The sequence below is a fragment of the Carex rostrata genome, chromosome 35 (assembly GCF_964058835.1).
Source record: "Carex rostrata chromosome 35, lpCarRost1.2, whole genome shotgun sequence".
NCBI lineage: Eukaryota > Viridiplantae > Streptophyta > Magnoliopsida > Poales > Cyperaceae > Carex > Carex rostrata.
The window spans coordinates 3,011,335-3,034,744 of NC_135952.1; the positions used below are offsets into that span (position 1 = coordinate 3,011,335).

The 23,410-nt window shown below is 31.8% G+C and overlaps 2 protein-coding genes and 1 long non-coding RNA gene across 12 annotated transcripts in view; 2 read left to right on the forward strand and 1 right to left on the reverse strand.

The window, feature by feature from the left end:
- Positions 1–23,410, forward strand: part of LOC144549431 (kinesin-like protein KIN-14E) — a 49,561-nt gene that overhangs the window by 10,024 nt on the left and 16,127 nt on the right. The gene's annotated exons all lie outside the window — the stretch shown is intronic.
- On the reverse strand, positions 1,902–22,372 carry LOC144549434 (uncharacterized). 4 transcript variants are annotated; one of them, XR_013509676.1, is made up of 6 exons: positions 22,164–22,372; positions 16,962–17,012; positions 16,742–16,811; positions 12,569–12,673; positions 10,974–11,298; positions 1,902–2,150 (listed from the first exon to the last, which is right to left on the reverse strand). It is a non-coding gene; the product is annotated as an uncharacterized LOC144549434 (long non-coding RNA). The 4 variants fall into 4 exon arrangements; XR_013509675.1 differs by lacking the exon at positions 1,902–2,150 and having other exon boundaries at positions 10,616–11,298; XR_013509678.1 differs by lacking the exon at positions 1,902–2,150 and having other exon boundaries at positions 10,616–11,463.
- LOC144549284 (uncharacterized) lies at positions 13,701–16,734 on the forward strand. The gene is made up of 2 exons (XM_078298004.1): positions 13,701–15,679; positions 15,763–16,734. Exons 1-2 carry the CDS (start codon positions 14,184–14,186, stop codon positions 16,205–16,207), a joined length of 1,941 nt encoding a protein of 646 aa, XP_078154130.1. The 5' UTR covers positions 13,701–14,183; the 3' UTR covers positions 16,208–16,734.

Here is a 23,410-nt window from a genome sequence, read left to right on the forward strand (position 1 = left end):
ACGTAATTTTAAAATTTAGAGAGGCAAACACATAATTTTGAAGTTTTTGAGGGGTATACATGAAATTCCCCCTAAAAGTTAAAACCAAGGAAGAGTCAAGCTTTGGTTTGCCTTTGTTTTTCGTTTTTTTTTTTTTTTTTTTTTTTTGTGAGGATTTGGCACAAATATTAAGCTATGCATATTCACACAGTACATGTCATCTTTATTCTTGCTGCAACCATTTATTATAATTTATAATTAGTTAATTATTTAAAATTATCGCTGATCATAATAACAACTAAGTAATATGCTTAAAAGTTAAAACCGATCATCCGGTGCTATAATTTCAAATATTGAGTTTTGAGATTTAAAAGGTCGATCTAAATGTTAATATATCGGAGAAAATCAGATCTTATATTTTCTATAATTTTTACTATCTTCAGATCTTGCAAAAAGATCATATTTATTAGAGGATCTGGAAATTTTAAAAAATGAGTAAGTTAACAAAAGACCACATTTACTTTGTTTAGAAATAGTAAGTTGCATGCATAAATAAATAATTTATTTTTGTATAAAATTTTCTTATGTAAATCAAATTAAGCAACTTGGATTGGCCGTTTAATTTTGAAAATAAAAATTTAGAAATGTAGTCCATTCGGTTCTATGAAAAGTGAAAAGAATTATGCAACAACAAAAAATATAGTCACAGAATTTGAAAAAAAAAATGCGACAATTCAACCTTGGTGGACAACATTAAGAGATTACTGGGCGTGGCGTGGACAAAAAAGTAAGATTGAGTAATTGGCACCAAACCTAGAGTAGAGGGGTCAATCTATCCACGTGAATTTCTTTAATATTAAAATATAAAAAATGCGTCGCTTCAATTTCTTTATTTTTTCTATCGGTAAGAAATGCGTCGCTTTCAATTTCTTTATTTTTTTTCTATCGGTAAAATAAATACAAGTGTAGGAAAATATTCTTTATACTTTTGCTATTTTTACAAATGGTTCAATTTGTGGAATATTTCACATTTAATTAGATGGATAAAAGATAAAATTGGGGGGTTTTTTTTATGGTAATATATTACTAGCAGTTTAGTATTTTGTTTGCTTTGATTTTTGCTGGTTTTCTAGCTTAGTATTATGTTTAGTTGTTTCATTTTGTTTGGGTTCGACAGAGAGGAGGGTAAAAATAAGAGACAAAATTTATGAGGAATTTAATTATATTCTACACTTTATTATTATATAGAGTACAAATAACATAATTTATAACAACCCAAATCTCTAAAAAGAGAACTTATAAATAACACGTCCTAAATTATCCTATACTAAAAGTACTAAATTCTCCCTCCTTAATATAACCTGTTAAACGTAGCTTACTAAATCAAGTCCAATGAAAATATATGATGAGATGAGAGTGTTTGGATGCAACTCCGAGAATAGCAAGAATAGTGCTAGCCTGGGGTTAGCGTTATTCCATTGTTTTGATGGGTTAGCAAGAACATCACTAATTCCAGAAATAGCTATATTCTTAGGGTGATCCAAACGTAAAACAGTGCAAACCCCATGTTATTCTTGACGATCTAAACTCACCCGGTATGATTTATGTCAAAATAAATTAAGTCTCAAAGTAGAACACAGCACTCCCCACCAACCCTCCCTATCTTTTATTTCTCTTAATAATTAGGTACGTTTGGATGACGCAGGAATAGCTCTAACCTAGGAATAGCAGCTATTCCTAATGAGTTATTCTTTATTTTTCACGTTTGGATGAAAAAAAAGCTGTTCTCAACACAAGGAATAGCTCGGGTTAGCTGCTATTCCGCTATTTCTTAGAAATGTTGGATTAGTAACTATTTCGAAATGTCGGTTTAGTAGTTATTCCGAGCTATTCTTGTATAGTATTACAATTCTTAATTTTGTAATACACGGCTACGCATACCCTTTTATCATCATTTTAAGATAGATGGTACAGCTAACCAAATCAATTACAATCAGCCATCTTTAGAAAAGAAAAAAAAATACAATTATTGACTATCTCTAAGTAATCCTCCAGAGATGGAAACGCAGCCAAGAGAGATCCTTAAAATTGCCTTCTTTCATTTCCTGTTTCCTTCTTTCCAGAAGAAGAGTCTCGATTTCCTGTGTTATGTTTATCTGTGCTGGTAAATCCTTAGCATGAGAAGGCAAGATACAAGTTAAATTAATATAAGAGTCATGAAACTTAGATTTACACCAGAAAGAAACAATTGATATGATTTTAGTACCTAAAAATTGAAAAGGTTCAGCCCATTGAAATATAATCTTATTTCTTTCCATCCATATGGTCCAAATCATAGGTAAAGTTATTAAAATTATACATCTATAAACCACAAGTCATTTAAAATTCTACAATCATAGATAAAGTTATTAAAATTGACAATCCAAGACCAAATTTGAGATACATAAGAGCACTGAATAAAATAATGATCAGTTGATTCAAATAGACCACAGAATTAGGGGACAGTTAGGTTGTCCCTCCTAACCTCGTTTAACTAAATTAACACTAGTTAATATCTTATCTCTTCTAACTAATTAAAGAAAAAAAAATTAACTATAAAAGGAATGTGTGACTTTCAAATGATAATATACTCCTTATTAGAAATAAATGTATAGCAATTAAAAGTATTAAAAAAATAGCACTTCCATAACAGTTTATCTTCTAAAGTAGGTGTTAAAGTGAAATACCTAAATTTCAATAACAATTGATGCTATTTATCTGAATAATTAATAAATACTTGTCTTTTTTTTATATATAATCCTTTACTTACACGTCACTTCCGATTTTTTTTAAAAATACCCACTAAAAAATATATTTTATTAAAAATAACCAGATTTCAACAAAATTTTTAAAAATACCCAAACCGCTGATTTTTTCCGCGCTCCGGAATTTTTATTCCGGGCCGCGGAAAAAATTCGCGCCCCGAAAAAGAAAAAAAAAATAATAATTTCCGAGCGCGGATATTTTCCGCGGCCCGGATTTTTTATTATTAATATTATTTTTTTTTTTTTTTTTTTTTAGAGTTTGGAGTTAGGAAAATAATGTTTTTTTGGGAATTTTTTGTCCAACTTTTCACCCCTGATTAACATATCAAAACACCTTAAAAAAACATGAAAATTTACCGACATGCATTCTTGACTTCATAGAATAAGACTGTGAAGTTTCATACAAAATCTCAAAACAGATCGTGAGATATCGGCTCTCAAAAATTGCCCGAACTGCTGAAGGAGTGCTTCTGAGCCCAACTTTGCACCTCTGGTTAACATATCAAAGCACCTTCAAAATATATGAAAATTTACCGACTTGCATTTTTGACTTCATAGAACAAGACTGTGAAGTTTTATAGAAAATATCAAAACAGATCGTGAGATATCGGCTCTCAAAAATTGTCTGAACTAGTGAAGGAGTGCTTCTTAGCCCAACTTTGCACCTCTGGTTAACATATCAAAGCACATTCAAAAATCATGAAAATTTACCGACATGTATTCTTGATTTCATAGAACAATATTGTGAAGTTTCATACAAAATCTCAAAACATACCGTGAGATATCGGCTCTCAAAAATTGCCCGAATTGCTGAAGGAGTGCTTCATGATTGAAGGTATTTTGATATGTTAATCAGAGATGCAAATTTGGGTTCAGAAGCACTCCTTCAGAGAGACTTTAGTTTTGTTATGTTTGAGTTTTGATTTGTTATGTTCAGTTTTATTATCTTCTTAGTATATGTTTTATTATGTTTCAGTTTTCAGTTTTGTTATGTTTCATTATCTCATGGTCTATTTTGAGATTTTGTATGAAACTTCACAGTCTTGTTCTATGAAATCAAGAATACATGTCGGTAAATTTTCATGATTTTTGAAGGTGCTTTGATATGTTAACCAGAGGTGCAAAGTTGGGCTAAGAAGCACTCCTTCAGCAGTTCGGACAATTTTTGAGAGCCGATATCTCACGATCTATTTTGATATTTTCTATGAAACTTCACAGTCTTGTTCTATGAAGTCAAAAATGCAAGTCGGTAAATTTTCATATATTTTGAAGGTGTTTTGATATGTTAACCAGAGGTGCAAAGTTGGGCTCAGAAGCACTCCTTTAGCAGTTCGGGCAATTTTTGAGAGCCGATATCTCACGATATGTTTTGAGATTTTGTATGAAACTTCACAGTCTTATTCTATGAAGTCAGGAATGCATGTCGGTAAATTTTCATGCTTTTTGAAGGTGTTTTGATATGTTAATCAGGGGTGCAAAGTTGGACAAAAAAACATTATTTTCCTAACTCCAAACTCTAAAAAAAAAAAAAAATAATAATAATAATAAAAAATCCGGGCCGCGGAAAATATCCGCGCTTGGAAAAAAAAATTATTATTTTTTTTTTCGGGCCGCGAATTTTTTCCACGGCCCGGAATAAAAATTCCGGAGCGCGGAAAAAATCCGCGGTTTGGGTATTTTTAAAATTTTTGTTGAAATCTGGTTATTTTTAATAAAATATTTTTTTTTAGTGGGTATTTTTAAAAAAATCGGCGTCACTTCGGATTGATTATAAATTTTTTATTGACGTTATTGAGGTTTAAAATTGGAGAATAGTTGAGAAATGGGAGGTAGCACAATTGGCTAGGAAAATATCCTAGAGTTGTTATACTCAAAGATCGAGAGTTCGATTCTCCCTCACGAAGAAAAATTTTACAAACTGCCCTGGTTGTACAAAAGATCAAATAAAATACCCTTTCATCAATTTTCTCGACAAAATACCCTTATGGGGTCCACCCACGTAAAGTTTGTCCCTCCCCTCTATTTACTTTTGTTATTTCACTTCTTTCAATTCCGTCAGTTCGTCTCCCCTCCAAAATCTTTCTGGAATTTTGATTGGCCTCCTTTATGTTTCTCCTCTGCACATAGTCCAAGACTCCAACTGGCATGGCGTTAGGTTGCTCCTTTTATGAAATATACTAAGGTTTTAACATTTTGTGATTATCCTTGTGTAAAATTTTAATTAGTATAAAAGTTCTATTAAAAATTGTTGAGTCGAATTAGTCGTTTCTGTTAAATATTGTTGAGTCGAATTATAAATATTAAAAACTTATCATTTAGCCACACTTATTCTTGAGTCGAATTAGTATAAGTTGTTTTTATTAAATGCGGGCATTGTAATGAGCTTGGTCATTACAAAAAAAATTGTCAGCGACTTCACAAAACTAGAGGTGATAAGCATTTTCTTATTACATTTGTTTCAAATAGTAATATTTTTTACTAATAAAATTATATGATTATGCAGGTGCTACAACTTGAGATTTCATCTACTGTTGACAACTAAAGTATGGTAAACATTAATCTAATGTGAGATTTTTTAGTTGTTTAGAATTTATTAATTACTATTTTATTATTTTTAAGATGAAGTTGCTCACTTTATATTATAACTTTTAAAATATTTATTTTTTCATTGTAGGAAGTTTGAAACTTTGATACAAGCACATAAGATTAAGGCAGTGATTCATTGATGATTTATCATTTGTAACGATATTTTATTTTATTGTGCTATTTCGTATTGTTGGTATTATTAATGTTTTTGAATTTTATGCATGTGAAAAACAAAGTTGAATGAACTATAAATCTTAACATATTTTGGTAGACTTTTAATGTTGTGTTGGCATTTTTTGATGAAAAATTTATAAAATGTACTATGAGAAAAAATGCCAATTGATTATTAGAATGTTAATTTTAATTTGTTTCTTATTTTTTTTAAGAAAATTGTACATGATTAGTACATTTATTTTAAGCATGAATATCTCACTTAAATATTCTTAGTATGTGATATGATAATTTTTTTATAATTGTGGAAACCACATTATGAAACTTTTTTACTGCATAAAATGTATGTAGAATGTCTATATTTAAAAGATCTATATATTAATTTAAAATATCATGTATTACAGTGATTGTTAGAAAAAATAAAATGTAAAAAAATATTGCAAAATAAACTAATACTATATCATGTATGTGTTTATCTAATAACAGTTTTCATTTAAAAGATTTTATACTAGATATGTTATATGCAATATATGAGTATTGGAGAGAAATACATGTCGTTTTGCATTAAATAATTTTTATACTAAATATATAAGATTCTTTAAATTTGTTGATCCTTTGAGATATTACAAATATTACGAATAGATTATATGCCTTGAGACACTCATTTTATGTTATTAAAAATTATGCGAATTATTATCATAAATATATCCTATCATCTTCAATTAATATGCCACATGTAAAGAGGATTAAGAATATAAAGTTGAGGCAAATATAATAAATTTAATAGTAATAGAACTTTCTAAATGTGGGAGGAAATTATACCTTCTTAATTTGACACTTTCCAAATTAAATACCCAACAGTTACTTGAGGAGAGTAAAAAAATAGCAGAGAGTAACGTTGAGAGAGAGTGAGGAAAAGAAGGGAAGTTTGGGACCCACAAGGACATTTTGTCAAGAAAATTAATAAGGGAGTATTTTGTTTGATCTTTTGTAGAACCAAGATAGTTTGTAAAATTCTCCCGTCACGAACCTTAGTACCGACTACTGCGTTCTCAAAAATTGGAGAATACGTGACGGTGAAAGTTAACACGGATCGATTTATCTAGAAACCTTTATTATTATTTTGTTTCACGTACGCACCTTTCAACACGCACCTTTCAACACTAGCCTCCACCTGCTTGATGATGAAGAATAGTCTTTTTTTTGTTTTTTTTTTTTGACGATAAAGATGTAGAATAGTTACATGCGGTCCTCGAATAATTCTTTTACTATAAAGTCAAAGCCACAAGTCGAGTTCAACCTTTATAAATTAAGTTCCCATCTTCTCGACCTTGCCATTTTTATCTTCTTCACGTACCTACCTTGCCATTTTTATCTTATTCACCTTGAAATTTTTATCTTCTTCACGTACCTTGCCATGTTTATCTTCTTCACCTTGAAATGTTTATCTTGCAACAATTAATTTACCTCTTTAATGAAGCCAGCTGCCATCATTACGCAATTCAGGTAAATGTTTCTTACTTCTTCTTCTTCTTTTTTTCCTTTTTTCTTTTATCTTGCAAATCCCACGTAATTTTTTACAAATAGATACTGATAGAGAAATTTTTTTTTACATATATGCTTTTACACAAAATAAAAGAGACGGATCAAATATTGATCGGATGGAGGTAAAATCATATATGTATCCGTTTCTTTTTTTTTCTGAATACAAATAGATACTGATAGGATATCCGTTTTTCAATACTATTATTTAATAAAAAAACATGTAAGTATTATTAAAATATACGAAATGAATAACATTTTTTTTATAATACATAATAAATTATTTGGTATATATCTACTATTGAGATACATATAATTAAATTTTTTTAAGTCATATATGTACCACTATTTGTATCTAATTTTCGAATATAGATCCAAATTCGGCTCAATAATATCCGACCTTTTTTCATCCCTACTTGTAATATGTATATCATGGATGGTTAATGGATTTGAAGGAAAGAATCTTAGTTCTCTTTAAATAGTACCTTATAAATAAATATGTAGGGCGAAATAAGATTGATGGACATCAAATCTATTTTGAATTTAATAGTCTGAAAAGGCTGTCCACCTATTTTGAAATTCATGTGCACGGAAATTAAAACATGAACGCACATATATTAAAGCGGATTGGATGATCTTAAAACTTGGGATGAAAAAGGTATGGATAATATTCGATCCGTATTCGAAAACTTAGATGTGAATATCTAATATTCTAATATCCGTGTGGATAAGGGTATTGATATGATTTTATATTTCAATTATCCGTATCCGAATAGTAGATATATACCATATATTTTAATATATATATGAAAAATTTATGTTATTTATCATTATAATTAGATAAATATTATGAAATTTAATATTATTTATATTATTTTAATAAATATCCGATCTAATTTGAATATGTATTTATATCCATCTGATATATCTGATATCCGCTCCATATTCGTATCCAGAAACTAAAAAATATATATATAGATATGATTTTACCACTATTCGCTCCGTATGAGCTCCGTTTTCATCCCCTATTTAAAACCCATCAAATTTAAAATATGTCCGATACCAACCAACCCTGCACCGACAAAACATAAACTTCTACCGATCGAATATTGTATCTTCGTGCGTTATAATATTTTTTTTTGTAATATCTCTGTTCTATTTTTTTTATAGTGATAATTAGACGACGTATTGGACTTTTTCATAAAGAAGGCTAGTTTCTCCGGCCATTGATCAGGTAAATTTTCTTAATTTTAATTCAAGTTTTATTGCTCTCTCAAGTTTAAAAAAAATAAAAGCAAGGTACTGGTAAACTGTATGGCTGTAACTTGCCCCTTCCAGGAATATGGTTCTCGATCGGGATTACTAGCTAGCTAGGAGGATAAATTAATTTGGGAAGATTTAATCATTTTCGGTTTTGCGGAATTGTCATTTAATTAATTTATTTATATCAATTTGTATTTATGTTTAAAAAATTTCACATTTAAATTTCTCTTTCATATATATAAATAAACTTTATTCCTTTTCTTTTTCCTTTTACTGAAATAATTGAGTAAAAAAAAAAAACACCTACTAATGATAAACCTGGTCCGCGAAAAGCAATTAATATAATTGATAGAGAAATTGAGAAAGCAATCTGACAAAGAAATGAGTTCAACGAAGTCAATTTCACAACTAAAGAAGCGTCAGAGATATTTCATCATCATTAGTTGACTTGGAAAAAAGCAATCCGGCCGACAAAGAAAAGAAGTCGTATTCTCGGCATTTATTGTAAGCCGCAATCATATATAAATATGACCTTTTTAAGTGATCATTCCATGAATCCATGGCCAAGGCGCAAGGATTAGTGTAAAAATAGTAATTTTTAAATTAGTAGTGAAAAATAGTATAGTGTCAACTCAAGTAGTGTGAAGATAATGCTAATTCATAACTAGTCGGATTTGTAAAATTATTGCTTAGAATGTATATTTAAAATAGTAATAGAGAGAATGAATAAAATAATTATTAAATTAATTTAATATTTAAACTAATATTTTATTTAAAACTAATTTAATATTTAAACTAACTCTAATTGAGGAGAATGAAAAAGATGTACAAACAATTTTTTTTTATTAATATCACTATTCTTACTAACTCTATTCTTGTTAATCCACAATTTTTATAAATTAGTAGAATAGAGCTATTTTTGAGCTAATTCAATTTTCTAATTTGTATTTTTTGATAATAAATTTCCTAACTTGTGTTTGGATCACCGTATTTTAAAAATATGGAGCCAACTCAAGTTTAATTTTAAACTTATTCCAACCAAAAGTAACCCTAATGATTACAAATGACGGCCTAGAAATTTCACCTTCTAAAATGGAGTCCGTATTCCTTAACTATGTAAAAATTTTAGTATATCCAATATTGTGCCAAATTGTTTTGGTCCCTGTTTGAAATGCAGAGTCAGTGTAATTATGCTTTGAGATTCGTACTGGTCCAAATTGTTTTTGTCCTTGTTTGAATTCAAAGTCAGTATATTATGCTTTCAGATTCGTATATAAAAAGTTTGAACGATTAAAATTTTCAATTATCAACTCAAAATTGAAAATATCTCATGAGATCCAAATAATTGTCTCAATTTCGTACTTTGTGAATAATCATCTGATCTTTACAAGCTCTCTCTCTCTCACTTGCTCTCTATCGGATCCGGATCCTCTAAAATAACTCAAATTTTTAGTTTGAATCCGAACCGTTCGATCATAATCCAATCCAATCCGGATCAAACTAGGATACAGGAGTCTTTAATATTCGTGTTAAAACAGATCGGACAATTCGGATGCACACTAATAAAAATGAGTAGTGGCGTCGGGAAGAACAACCACATTTCAAAGGCTCACCTTACTATTTCGTCAATTTTATCTCTCTTCAAAATGTACAAAAGGTACCAAACAGGCTTTTAACCAATAATGTGTTTTCGTCAATTTTATCTCTCTTCTCCACTCCGGCTTTAACGTAGGATTCAAATTTTGTTGTTGTTACTTCTCCCGTGGTCTAGCTAGGATTTGAGTTAGGGTAGGTAAAAATCGGATTTGGGTTCGAAATAAATTGACAAGTTCGGGTTTAGGTTCATGACAAAATTTCATTATACAGTCAAGATTTTAAATTTGTAACTAGCACAGACAAGATTTTTTGGATTTTGTCATTATACAGTCATACTAGAACGCACAAATATATGCACAATACCATGCATAGCTCAAGATGAATATCATGTTAATGAAAACTGATAATTTTAACAAGAGGAGGGATCAAGTTACAACACTTGAAAGTTACAACAAAGTTACAACATCTATTTTTTTTCATTTTCAAAGTCCAAATCGTCGATCCAAACCGTTAGATATTCAATCTATATTAAAATGTACTTGGAGACCAAATTTTACATTTTTTGAAATTTTTTTGCTATTTATTAAGATGGGTACAAAATCGCTGTTTTTTAATGGTGCAGAATTTTAATAAAAACAACGATTTTGGAACCATCTTAATAAATAGCAAAAAAATTTCAAAAAATGTAAAATTTGGTCTCCAAGCACATTTTAATATAGATTGAATATCTAACGGTTTGGATCGACGATTTGGACTTTGAAAATGAAAAAAATAGATGTTGTAACTTTGTTGTAACTTTCAAGTGTTGTAACTTGATTCCTCCTCTTTTAACAATTTGATTTACCAGCAAGTTAATCTCAAGATGAATATCATGTATATCAGTATCATATAATGGAATTTCTAAAAGTAAAACTCTTTTAAATATGTAATTATATATAGCTCCAGTCTCCAGAGGTGCAAGTTTTTTTCAACCCTTTCTTTCCTATGAAGTGTCAGATAATTATGCTAGAATTGAGAAAGCACAAGGATTACCTTTTAACACTGGGGTGGAGGACTGGAAGAGAGGAATCAAGGGCGGAGGGGTGGCATTTCTTCTCCTCCGTGCATTTAACATTTCTTCTCCACATTTTCGGATCGTTGATCGCCTTAGAATCGCTAGATTCGCCAAGGGTTTCTTCACACGTTTCTTTTTGGACAAACGGGTTGAGTTATGTTTAGTGGGTTTGGGTTTAGGGTGAATCGGTTTTGAGTTGGGATCAATTGGATTGGGATTGAGTGAGGATTAGAGGATATAAACAGGGGTAAGGCAAAACTAATTCCCTAGTGTACATTGGCTCCGCCACTGCTTCTCCATTGACTATTTTGACTCAAAATAAAAACAGAGTAAAAACAATTTTTTTTTTGCTTCAAACACAGTAAAATCAATAAATATACCAATCCACGTTACACATAGTACTGTAGCCTCACCACACACACAGTGACAGACACATACATGCATGCAATTTTCCTAAGATCTTCTTAGCTGTTTCAAGTCAGGCGTATGTATCAGTGTTTTGAGTATTTTGGTTGTATGTGACAATGATACTTGAGAGGTAGTACTAGCAATTAAACATTGTAAATGGAAATCGATAAGCCAGATCCCACTTATCTAAAAAAATGACCTATACATATACGTACATACATATATGCATGTATACATATAATTCACATCCTCTCCAATACTGCATAAGGAAATCTTTTACAATTAATGGATATGGACCATTCTTTTTAACTTGGCACGAATCTCAAATTCCAAAGTGATGAAATTTTATCTCAAACCGTAAAGTGAGACCCATTCTCTACAGTATTGAAGAGGAGTTGAGTCCGTATACATATGTATCTATATGTATATATAACAACATCGTACTTTAATTGAAGGTAATTGTCATTTCTACGATTATTCAACAACAAATGTTTATTTTATTCCGTAAAAATTAAATTTCAATTAGAAAAAAAAATCATATTTGTCCTTTGAGTGAGGCTACAATACTATGCATAGCGCACATTGCTTCATACTATGAAACTATGCCTGCATTTTCAAAATCCAGTGTTTTTTTATTTAAAGTTCATATAGTTGTTCTAAACTACTGAACGTTGTCTCTATATGAAAATGTGTTTGGAGGTCAAATTTTACATTTTTTAGAATATTTTTTTATCATCTTTTTAGATAGATAGAAATTCAATTGATCTAAAGATTATGGACAATAAAAAAAAGTGATTCTCTATATCAAAACAAATTGTAAAAAAGATTCTAAAAAATATAATATTTTAGTCTTCAAGTACATTTTCATATGGAAATCATATTAAGCAATTTGGATCGGTTGTTTGGACTTTGAAAATGAAGATAAAAATTCATAGTATGGGACCAATTTAGAATATGCATAGTATCATAGACTGTCCTTTTAAAAATGGTAGTACACCATGGAACTATACGTACTAAAAATTTCTTAAATTGATATTTTTTACCACTACTTCCCGTTGTAGATAAAAGTAGTACACCATGGAACAGTATTCACAAGAATATCGTTGCAGATACTCCTGTTAGTAATACCGACATGCTTAAAAATAACACTTTTCTATCAATATACCTTCATGTCACGGATAGTTACTTTTTACCCTTGCTGATACCATCCCGTTCTTGTAATGGTTGTATTTATCTTTATTATTTCATAGCAGTAACCGAGCCATGTAACCTGTAAAGGATAAAAAGGTTTGTATGGTTGAGAGTAAAAAACATGAATGCACTGGTACGTATATAAATAAACAAGTAAATAACCATAAAAATCTTTAATGTGTATATCACAAAAATAAAGTTTACTGGGTATTAATAAAAAATTATCATAGAAAACATTATCTTTATTATAGCTGAAACTTTACAGTTTATTCTCTTCTCACATTGCCTTGTTATGTTCTTTCAATCTTTTTCATTGAAGCAAATTTTTGTATGTTTTTGGTGGATTAGGCACAGTACTGCACAATTTTACAGAGCTTGCTCCAAATTCCAATGAAGGCAATACGTTCTTTCTGTACCAGTGTTTGGAGTTTATTTAATGCGCCTATAACTAGTTGGATCAAGGCAACACAAGTTCCCCAAATCAGGTGCTCATCTCATTTTCTCCTTTTTAAATTTTTTTTTTTTTTTCTTTCATGGTATTTAACTACTCAATGAGATATGCATACCAATTAAAGCCAAAGCTTGAACCAGTTAAGTAGCAACTAATTAATGAAGGGACCACTTCCCACAAAACTGATCAGAACAATTATAGAGACCCCACCCCGGTTTTGTAACCTGGTATAATTCAATCCTCAAACTTCTATGACATTGACTATATATATATTAATTGAAACAACAAACTGCTTCTGTGTGTCACAACTCACAAATAAAAAAAATGTATTCATTAATTTGATGCACTACATTCTACAGTCCTCTTGCTCTCCCTTTCCCACACACACACACGCACACATGCACACAGGCGCAAGGTAGAGAGGCAGAGAGGTAGAGGTACCTAGCTCAATAGTCGCGTGGGGAAGAGGAAATGAAAAAGAGGAAACAAAAATCAAACGAAAAATGAAAAAAGTTGCTCTCTTTCACCACATTACAAGGCCTTTAGCTTACTTACCAGCCTTCCAAATTTTAATTTCTGACATTTCAATAGGCCTCTTTTCCAATTTCTGATTTTAAGGTCCACTCTTTGTACAATAATGTGCTCTTGAGAGTTTTAGTAGGTAATAAGTTTAAGAAATTTTATTTTATTTTATTATTTGCACAGAACTTTGGCAATTTTAATTAGTAGCAGAAATTTTAAAAGTTTTCTACAAAAGGAGAAGAATCTCCCAGACTTAGATTCATCACCTGATGTACAATCTGCATCTGATCCCAGAATCAGAAAAGTACCATATTATCTCCACTCTGCGTAGAACTTTGACATACGATTCAGATCTCATTGCATGCACCCCCGAAACATGTAGTAATTAAATAAAATACATGCGTGGAAAGTTTCCTAGGAAACCCCAAAATTTACCCATTATAATTGGATTAGTTGATGTAATGATTGATCAACTAACAGAAATTTTTCTTCCAGTGAGCCGCATGATGATGAAGGCAATAAAGTGCAAATCCACATTGTCATCGCCGACCAACTGAACATCCCAAGCCCGCACCAGGATTTGACTGGTGAAGGAACACCGGAGAAGAAGCTGACAATGTTTGTCATAACAATGGGCATAGCAGAGCTGACGGCCAGTGGACTGGGAGTGCTGAAGTCTTTGGGGGCCACTGTGGTGCTGAAGTCTCCGTGGTCAACGCTTCAGTTTATTACCGTGGTGACGTTATTATTAGAGGGAATCCGAATCTTATGCCGCAGCCACGGGCTCGAATTACATCACATACACCATAGGCAACAGTTGCGACCCTTGATTTGTTTCATTAGCTCGCTCTTCTATTGGCTCCACCTCATCTCTGTGTTGATTTCTTGTGTTCTATCCATAATGGGGCTAGCCTCACAGGATTTTGGCAAAAATGAAGAGGCGCTGGTGTTTTTTTATGTCGTGGCAATCTTAGAGGCACTGGTGTTCCTTGCTGCCAAGGCCATTTGGAAATGGAAGGTGAGTTCCTGCAGACTATTCGAGAAAGTAATAGACGAGTGTGGACTCGACAAGTCTGACATGGACTCAATTAAAAGGTTCTTCTACGATAAGTACTCTAAGTGCATGACTGGGAGCTTTTTTGATGCGCTCAAAATGGATCTAATCACTTTTGCAGAAGAGTGCATTGTTTCAAGCTCAGGTAAAGAACAATTGATGGGAGCAAGAATTTTGAAGGCACTCTCGATCCATCCACACTTGTCCGATAAAGCACTTCGTAAGATCGGAACATCAACAGTTGTGATTCAGCGGCTTATCCAGATGTTACATTGGAACAAGTTCATTGAAGAGGAGATCAAATACTCGGCAGCCGTGATATTATCGGAGTTAGCTGATAAGGAACAAAATGCATTCCGTGTGGCAGGGATCCCAGGGGCAATGGAATCGATATCCTCTTTACTCTATTTGTGTTCCACGACCCAGGGCCGCAAGTATAGCCCCTTGGATTTTAATTTGCTGGGGCTCTCGATACTAATGAAGCTTGCAAAGGAGCACGACAACTGTATGAAAATATGCAACACCAATGGCCTACTTGACCACATAATCGACTTCACAAGAATCTACCGAGGTATCAATCCGGAAGCGGTGATCAGATCACTGCAAGTAGTGAACATGCTTGCCAGGATGATGGATAAAACGGGCTTGGTGTTCCGACAGAAGATATCGGAGGTTGTGTCCATCAGTAGTAATATCATGGACATTCTTCGATATGAAGGGTACCATCTTCAGAGGCCGGCCTTAGAGGTACTAACAAACTTGGTGATGGATGGAGAGGTACGGGAGCAAATTGGAAGGACAGATGGGATGGCAGAGGAGTTGCTCAAACTGTTCTTCCTATCAGGAATGACAGACGACCATGATATGTTGCGAAAAGAGGCGGGCAAGGCATTGGCCATGCTCCTTCTACAAAACAAAGCCAACTGTAGTATAATACTCAATCATAAGAGAATCATGAAGAGACTTATGGTGGCTCTTGAGGATCCGGTGCTCTCTGTCAGTTCCGCCTGGATTCTGCACAACTTGTGTGCTTTCGCAGGGCCCGAGTGGTCTTCACAGTTGAGCAAAGTTGTTGCTGGCATTAGTCTGGTAAATCAATTATTTTTATTCCATCTACTTAATTATCTTTCTGAATTAAAAGTACAACATACATAATGCACACAACATTTTTTTTTGTGTTAAATCAGGTGTTGAATGCTATCATGGAGGACAAGAAAGGTGTGGAGTCGCTAGAGGTATCCCTTGGCCTCATTGCTCAGATGCTTAAATTTACTAGCTCTCATAAATTAACCAATGAGCTTCGTACAACTTGCGTCTCAGATGATGATCTTGTAAATAAGCTGGTCGAAATATTACGAGTCTATTGGGCTTCATCCCTCAAAGCACCACAAATTAGGCAATTTGCCATCGAGCTTATAGTGGGGATAATGAAAATTAATAAAAGAAAATATGTGAAGTTGTTCAAAGATGCAGGAATTGCTAGAGAACTGAATCGTATGACGACATCAGAGCTTGAAAGCTTTAATATTTTCTTCAGGAGTTTTGGGCTGAGAAACCATCAAGTCAGTCTGCGACTCACTCCTTGACGAGCATTCAAGTTATTGAGCAAATGATGATGGCGATGATCGATGATGATTATTATTATTATAATTATGAAGAAAGAGTATGTGTAGCTGTTTAAATACCCTAAGATTTAATTTGTATGTATTTTTGTTTAAGTTTTTGGTGTGGTTTGCCAAAGGATATATATGTAGATCGAGTCTTGTATCTATGATATTAAAGAGAATGAACAATATTACATTGAAAGTAAAAGGGTGCAAATTACCCGAAATTTTTAAAAATACCATTTTCTCAAAAATGATAAATCAAAAGACCACGATTCTGTGAAATTTCGAAAAATAGCATGGCTGCATCTAGAAAATGCGGCCACTTTTCTGGTGGCCACCTTTTTTTTTTTTTTCCTTCTCGTGCAGCAGTTCAACCTGAAGAAAAAAAAAATAAAAAGGGTGGCCGCATCTAGGGGATGCGGCCATGCTATTTTTTGAAATTTCACAGAATTGTATTCTTTTAGTTTATCATTTTTGGAAAAATAGTATTTTTAAAAATTACGGGCAAATTACCTTGTGGCAGATTTCATAATTTATATCACCCTTTTCATTGCACCACCTGCACACAAGCTCTATGCTCATACTGTAAAAAAAATTAAAAACTGATAAACATTATCAAAACAGTCATATATTTTCTCAGGTGAAAGTGATTGTAGTAACACAAATTAAAGCATCAATGTAATGAATTAACCAATGAGAAAATAGAGAGTTTCAAGGGATTTCGAGCAGTCACCATTCTTGTCCTTCCTCTTTCTCTCTTCCACTAAGACCAGAATCTTGAACACTAAATCAAATCAACGTAGACCATTAATATGCCAACAAAATTATTATCAGGCATTAATAATTGTGTCCTAAGAAGCGACAATTTCAAATTATTTTGATAACGATTCCACGAGTTCCACACGATAGATATGAAATATGTTTAAGAACAGTAACATTACGATCTAAATAATACTATTTTGGAAGAATTTCATATATACTACTTAAAAACTGTGAAATTATGTATTTAACATCTAAATTTTTGTAATTACGTATTTACCATCAAAAAATTTAATAACTCACATATTTACCCAATTAATCAAAAAATAAGATTAATTAAGTTTAATATTATATAAAATATAATTAATAAATTATTTAATTAGTATCATCTCCTTCTCTTCTCTGCCCTTCCTCTTCTACACACAGATGAAAATGGACAACTTTAAAAACTGCCATCTACTTACATATATAAAGCATTATTTTTAGAGTAGTTAATACTTTCAAATTAAAAGAACGAGAAAGATGGCCAGAAATTTTTTTTTTCATAGAAAGAACATATTTTACACATATTTACACGGTTCCTTATAATTTAGGACATTGCACAATAAACAGTCACAAAAATTCAAAATTAATTAGTTTCTAAATTCAGTTATCCAATTTATTTCAGAATTAATTTAACACGGTAAACCGCATATTGGACTGTCTCCCTCTCTCTAAAACATCCTCGCTCATCATCAAATATCGATCGTATCTTTTTTATTCTGTATTTTTTTTTCTTGAACCTGGTTGATGATTTCATTCTTTAGTCCATCAATTAAATATCCAAACTCAACAATGAAAATAAAATAGTTAGGAAACTAACTGAACGTTCAAGGATTTACAACCAGGAAACTGGTTATGTGATTAAAAAATAATAATAATTTAAGGGAAACCTAGCTAGTTTTTCCACAATTGTTTTGTGTATTCCAGTGGTGCTTGAGTCGATATAAAAGTTTACAAAAAAAATTGTCCTTTTCAATATAGTTAATTATAATCGATACAGATACAGAGTGAGTATTAAACAGATACAGATATAAATACATATCAGATATTAAAATATAAATACAAATATAATTTGAATATCTAATTTAAATTTGTAATAAATTAACATGTTAGTCAATAAAGTATATTTTTCATTAGAAAATAAAAATAATATAATATACATATATAATTCGGATATTGAATCATTATGGTGAACAAAATAATTGTTCTAATGTTAAACTTGTTGTGTGATTACAAAGTATACATCATAGAAGAAGAAAAATTGGAATTGGAATCGGATGAATCAGCTAGAATCGGATTGAAAACTCGGATTTTTTTTAACAAAGACTTATTTGTGCTAAAAATTAGAGAACAAGTTGTAAATAAATAATTATTGAAATATTATGTTAATAAAAGATTATACAAATAATTCGTTAATATAAATATTTGAAACTAAATATATAACCAAATTAATTCTCAAATAGAGTAGAAACAATAAATTATATATATTAATAAAATAAAGAGGAGGGTTCAAATGCACCCAAATGCACCCTATCCTTTTTCTCTATTTTCAAAGTCCGAATAGTCAATCCAAACCGTTAGATGCGATCTATATATTAAGATGTGTTTGGAGACCAAATTTTACATTTTTTTGAATTTTTTTACTATTTATCAAGCCACTTTGAAAATCGCTGATCCAATGGTCCAGAAAATGTAAAATCATCTATTTTCAAAGTGGCTTAATAAATAGTAAAAAAATTCTAAAAAATGTAAAATTTGGTCTCCAAGCACATCTTAATATATAGATCGCATCTAACGGTTCGTATTGAGTATTCGGACTTTGAAAACGGAGAAAAATGATTTGAAAGATAGAGTGCATTTGGGTGCACAAAAATTTGGGTGCATTTGAACCCTCCTCTAAAATAAAATGTATATTAATAAAAATTCTTAAAAATCAAATTAGATAGAATTATAATTACCACAAATTTACCAATTAATTATCTTAAAAAAATTCAAACATTAATTAATTTTTTATAGACGAAGTGACGGCGATTTTTATTAATATCCCTAAAACAAATCAAAATTTTAAAAATGCCCCTGTCCCCAAATTTTTATCAAATATGCCCTGACCGCCTGGGCCCAGGGCGGCCCAAAACACACAGTGAGGCGCCCGTGGCTGGGGCGCCCCATGGCTTTTTTTTTTTTTTTTTTTTTTTTTTTTTTTAGAGATGTTAGTATTTTGATTTGAATAATTTTGTGAAAAAAAGTTTTCTTATTTAGAGAGTGTATGCCAAAAAGTAAAATATTTGATATATTTACGAAGTGATGTCGTCTATTTTTATAACTTTGATTTTTTTATTTTTATTTTTTTTGGTGAACTTTGATTTTATTTGTCAGTTGGATATCACAAGTCTAAATATAACACTAATAAGGACTTGGCTTTTATTATGGTTTTTATAATATATGTATAATATACACGAGGAGGGTTCAAATGCCTCCATGTTTTTGTGCCTCCATCTCTCTCCATCATTTTCAAAGTTCAAACAGTCGATCCGAACCGTTCAATCTAACATCCATACTAAAATATGTTTGGAGACCAAATTTTATATTTTTAGGAATTTTTTTACTATTTTCTTAGATAGGTACAAAATCAGTAAATCTGAACCATCTAAAAACAATATTTTTTTACCTATCTAAGAAAATAGTAAAAAAATTCCTAAAAATATAAAATTTGGTCTCCAAACATATTTTAGTATGGAGGTTAGATTGAACGGTTCGGATCGACTGTTTGAACTTTGAAAATGATGGAGAGAGATGGAGGCACAAAAACATGGAGGCATTTGAACCCTCCTCGTGTATATTATACACATACACATACACATACACATACATATACATACATATACACATACACATACATAGACATATACACATACACATACACATACACACACATATACATATACATATACACACACATATACACATACACATACACATACATATACATATACATATACATATACAAAGCTACATATATACACATACTATTTTAGTCCGTCGGATGCAATATGGTCCTGCCAAAAAAATTTATTGCATATTATATGAATTTACGACATCATGATGCAATATGGTCCTGCGCATGCTTCACGAAAATGGGCGTAACTTTTGATCCGTCCGTCGGATCGGGCTGAAATTTTGACAGGAACTCCACAGCCCAAAGGCCGAAAGAAAACCAATCTATAGATTCGTTTCGCCCATCATGGGTTCAGATTCGCGATCCGAGTCTGCCTTCATGGACTTTTGGACCTTTCTTTATAATTTTAGAGTTTTCAGGGTCTTTTATGTTTTTTTTTTATGTATTTTATGTTTTTAGGGTTTGTATTTAAATAGAAGTCATGTCTTTTGGCAGAAGTTAGTTTTTAATGTATTCAGTTTTATCAAAGAATTGAGTTTTTAATGTGTGATCTCAGAACCAAATCTATCTTTCCATTACTTTTTCCAATTTCTTGATCGTTCGTGCATCACATCACTTCATAAATATATCCAAAAGTTTTATTTTTTGGCATACACTCTAAACAAGAAAACTTTTTCTTCACAAAATTATTTAAATCAAAATACTAGTATATGTATATGTGTATATTATACATATATTATAAAAACCATAATAAAGACCAAGTCCTTATTAGTATATGTATATGTATGTGTATATGTGTGTGTATATGTATATGTATATGTATATGTGTGTGTATGTGTATGTGTATGTGTATGTGTATATTATACATATATTATAAAAACCATAATAAAAGCCAAGTCCTTATTAGTGTTATATTTAGACTTATGATATCCAACTGACAAATAAAATCAAAGTTATAAAAATAGACGACATCACTTCGTAAATATATCAAATATTTTACTTTTTGGCATACACTCTCTAAATAAGAAAAAAAAATTTCACAAAATTATTCAAATCAAAATACTAACATCTCTAAATAAAAAAAAAATAAAAAAATAAAAAAATAAAAAGGCCATGGGGGCGCCCCAGCCACGGGCGCCTCACTGTGTGTTTTGGGCCGCCCTGGGCCCAGGCGGTCAGGGCATATTTCATAAAAATTTGGGGACAGGGGCATTTTTAAAATTTTGATTTGTTTTAGGGATATTAATAAAAATCGCCGCGGAAGTGAAGAATAAAAAAATCATTCTAATTGATCCGCTAGTTGCCCCCTAAATCCACCCGTCAAAGTCAAAGTCAGTGGCATCCAATGGTACTTAATTTAAAGCGGGGCCCAACCACAGTCGTTTCTTTTTTCAATTCTTGTTGCCCGAGCGCCTACCCGTGTTGCCCGAACCTCTTCTTGTACAATTAACATTTTGACCAAGTCAAAATAGCTTATTTCACCCCCAAATCCATCTGCTTTCTCTGCGTCTCCTCCATTTCCGTCTTGTCATGGGCATCTCACAGGCTCATATCGTGAGAATCGGTTAAAATAGTGAGAATCAGCCCAATTTCTAGAAGAATTCAACCAATTCCGGTCTGATTACATCGATTCTGTCAATTTTCGCAGCAAAACTCGTCAACCGCGTAACTCGGTCAAAAATCGGGTTGGCCTAATTTGATTCCGGTCCGACTCGGCCGTTTTTACCTTCTATGGTATATATCTAGTTAACCAAAATTAATTAACAACAAAATCATATTTTTAATAGAAAAATATTCCTCTAAACATATATGATTGTAAAATAAATGGATAAAATAATATGAATACAGATAATTATCCATATCGGCAAGATAAACAGATTAAAAAAAATACAATTAGAAATAATTAGATACAAATTAAAAAATTATTAGTATCGTGCCCGTACTTTCGTGGAGCACAGTTTAGGATTTCCCCCTCCCCTTTCATCCCATCCCATCCCTTTCCCTCCCTCTCTGCTTAAAACTTCTGGAGCACAGTTTAAGATCCAAGATTGGAGTTAGACTAAAGCTCTTTTAACAGAACTTGACTAATGTCTAAATTTGGAAGAATAATTGATTTTTTGACTTGATTTTGGCTTTAATTTAGAAAATTCGGCGTCCTGCGTTTTGGAAGAAAAGAAAGAAAAGAAAGCATCATACATACTCAATAGATTGAGAGAGAGAGAGAGAGAGACGACTCACATAATTTTGTCAACGATTTGAAAATTAAGGGAAGCATGCATCTAGGTCTTTTGCCATGGCAGAGGAGCTGTGCATCACACGGTTCCATGTGAGATCCAGGTCAGATCTAGGTTCGGATCTAACGTATGACACAGCCTTGGTGAGATGGAGCATCAATTATTGGAGCCATGCACGACACCTCTGGCTTGGCTTGGTGAGATCGATCGTCATTCGTCAATCAATCAATTAAGTGAGAAGAGGTAGTAGAATAGTATAACAAACAAGTGGCTGCCTTATAATTTCTGTGGGGACCACAAATGTGATAGGTGACTAGGTGAGAATTCACATCTCTCTACAGTCTCTATTACCAAAAGGGAATATTTATAATTAGTGGATTCGGATCGTTCTTTTAAATTTGGCACGTATCTCAAAGTCTAGTAATACAGTCTCCTCCACTAGCTCGAATCTCAAAGCGGCTGACTAGCGGTTACGGATTTGGTGACTAGTGGCTGCTCCTTGAATTTGTATCCTTTGCATTTACTCAAAAAAGAATCATTTGAGTTAATGTATCTGGATCGTCTAATCTGTTTTAAGATTCGTACGAACTAGATTCGTACTAATATTAAAAAACCCATAAATTATAAGTTGTAGTTTAATTGAATTCGTTTAAAATTAGACGGTTGAAATTCATTAACTTCAAAAATATTTTTTTGAGTTAATGCAGTCTGCTCGACCAATTAATTTTTCTATTTTCTTCCATAAATATTCTCCGTGACAAAATAAAATGTAAAAGAAAAAGAGTTTGTATTATATTTTTCTAGATGAAAGTATTTCTAATATAATTTTTTTATAAGAATAGAGAAAAAAAAAATGTAACCATAGTAAGAAGATTATAGGTGAATTATTTGGATTTTGCTGTCGGACGAATGGCTTGGCTATTAATTCGTCAATTTGCAAATTATTCGATTCACACGCTTATTAATTTATTTTTAATAATAAATCACACACTCTATTGCTACAACTCCGTCGCATAAGATCAAGATTTAACAATCGGGTACGTAGTACCACCGCGTGACCGCGTCGCATCAATTCTTATATAAGGGCCTGTTCGGCGGAGGCTTGGGAATAGGAACGGGAAATTTTGAAATGAAAAATTACTGTTCCCGTCGGAAAAAAAGATTCAGTCTGAGTGAATTTGTTTTTTTTCTATGTAAACAGTAAATGCCGAACAGGCCCTAATTGAATTCAGTTGAACAGAACTCTCGACA

What these genes read in the sequence shown, in the direction of transcription:
- LOC144549284 (XM_078298004.1), top strand. Translation starts at nt 14,184, where the DNA reads ATGTTTGTCATAACAATGGGCATAGCAGAGCTGACGGCCAGTGGACTG. An exon ending in GGGCCCGAGTGGTCTTCACA is followed by an intron (nt 15,680 to 15,762) that starts GTTGAGCAAAGT and finishes CTGAATTAAAAG; the next exon opens with TACAACATACATAATGCACA.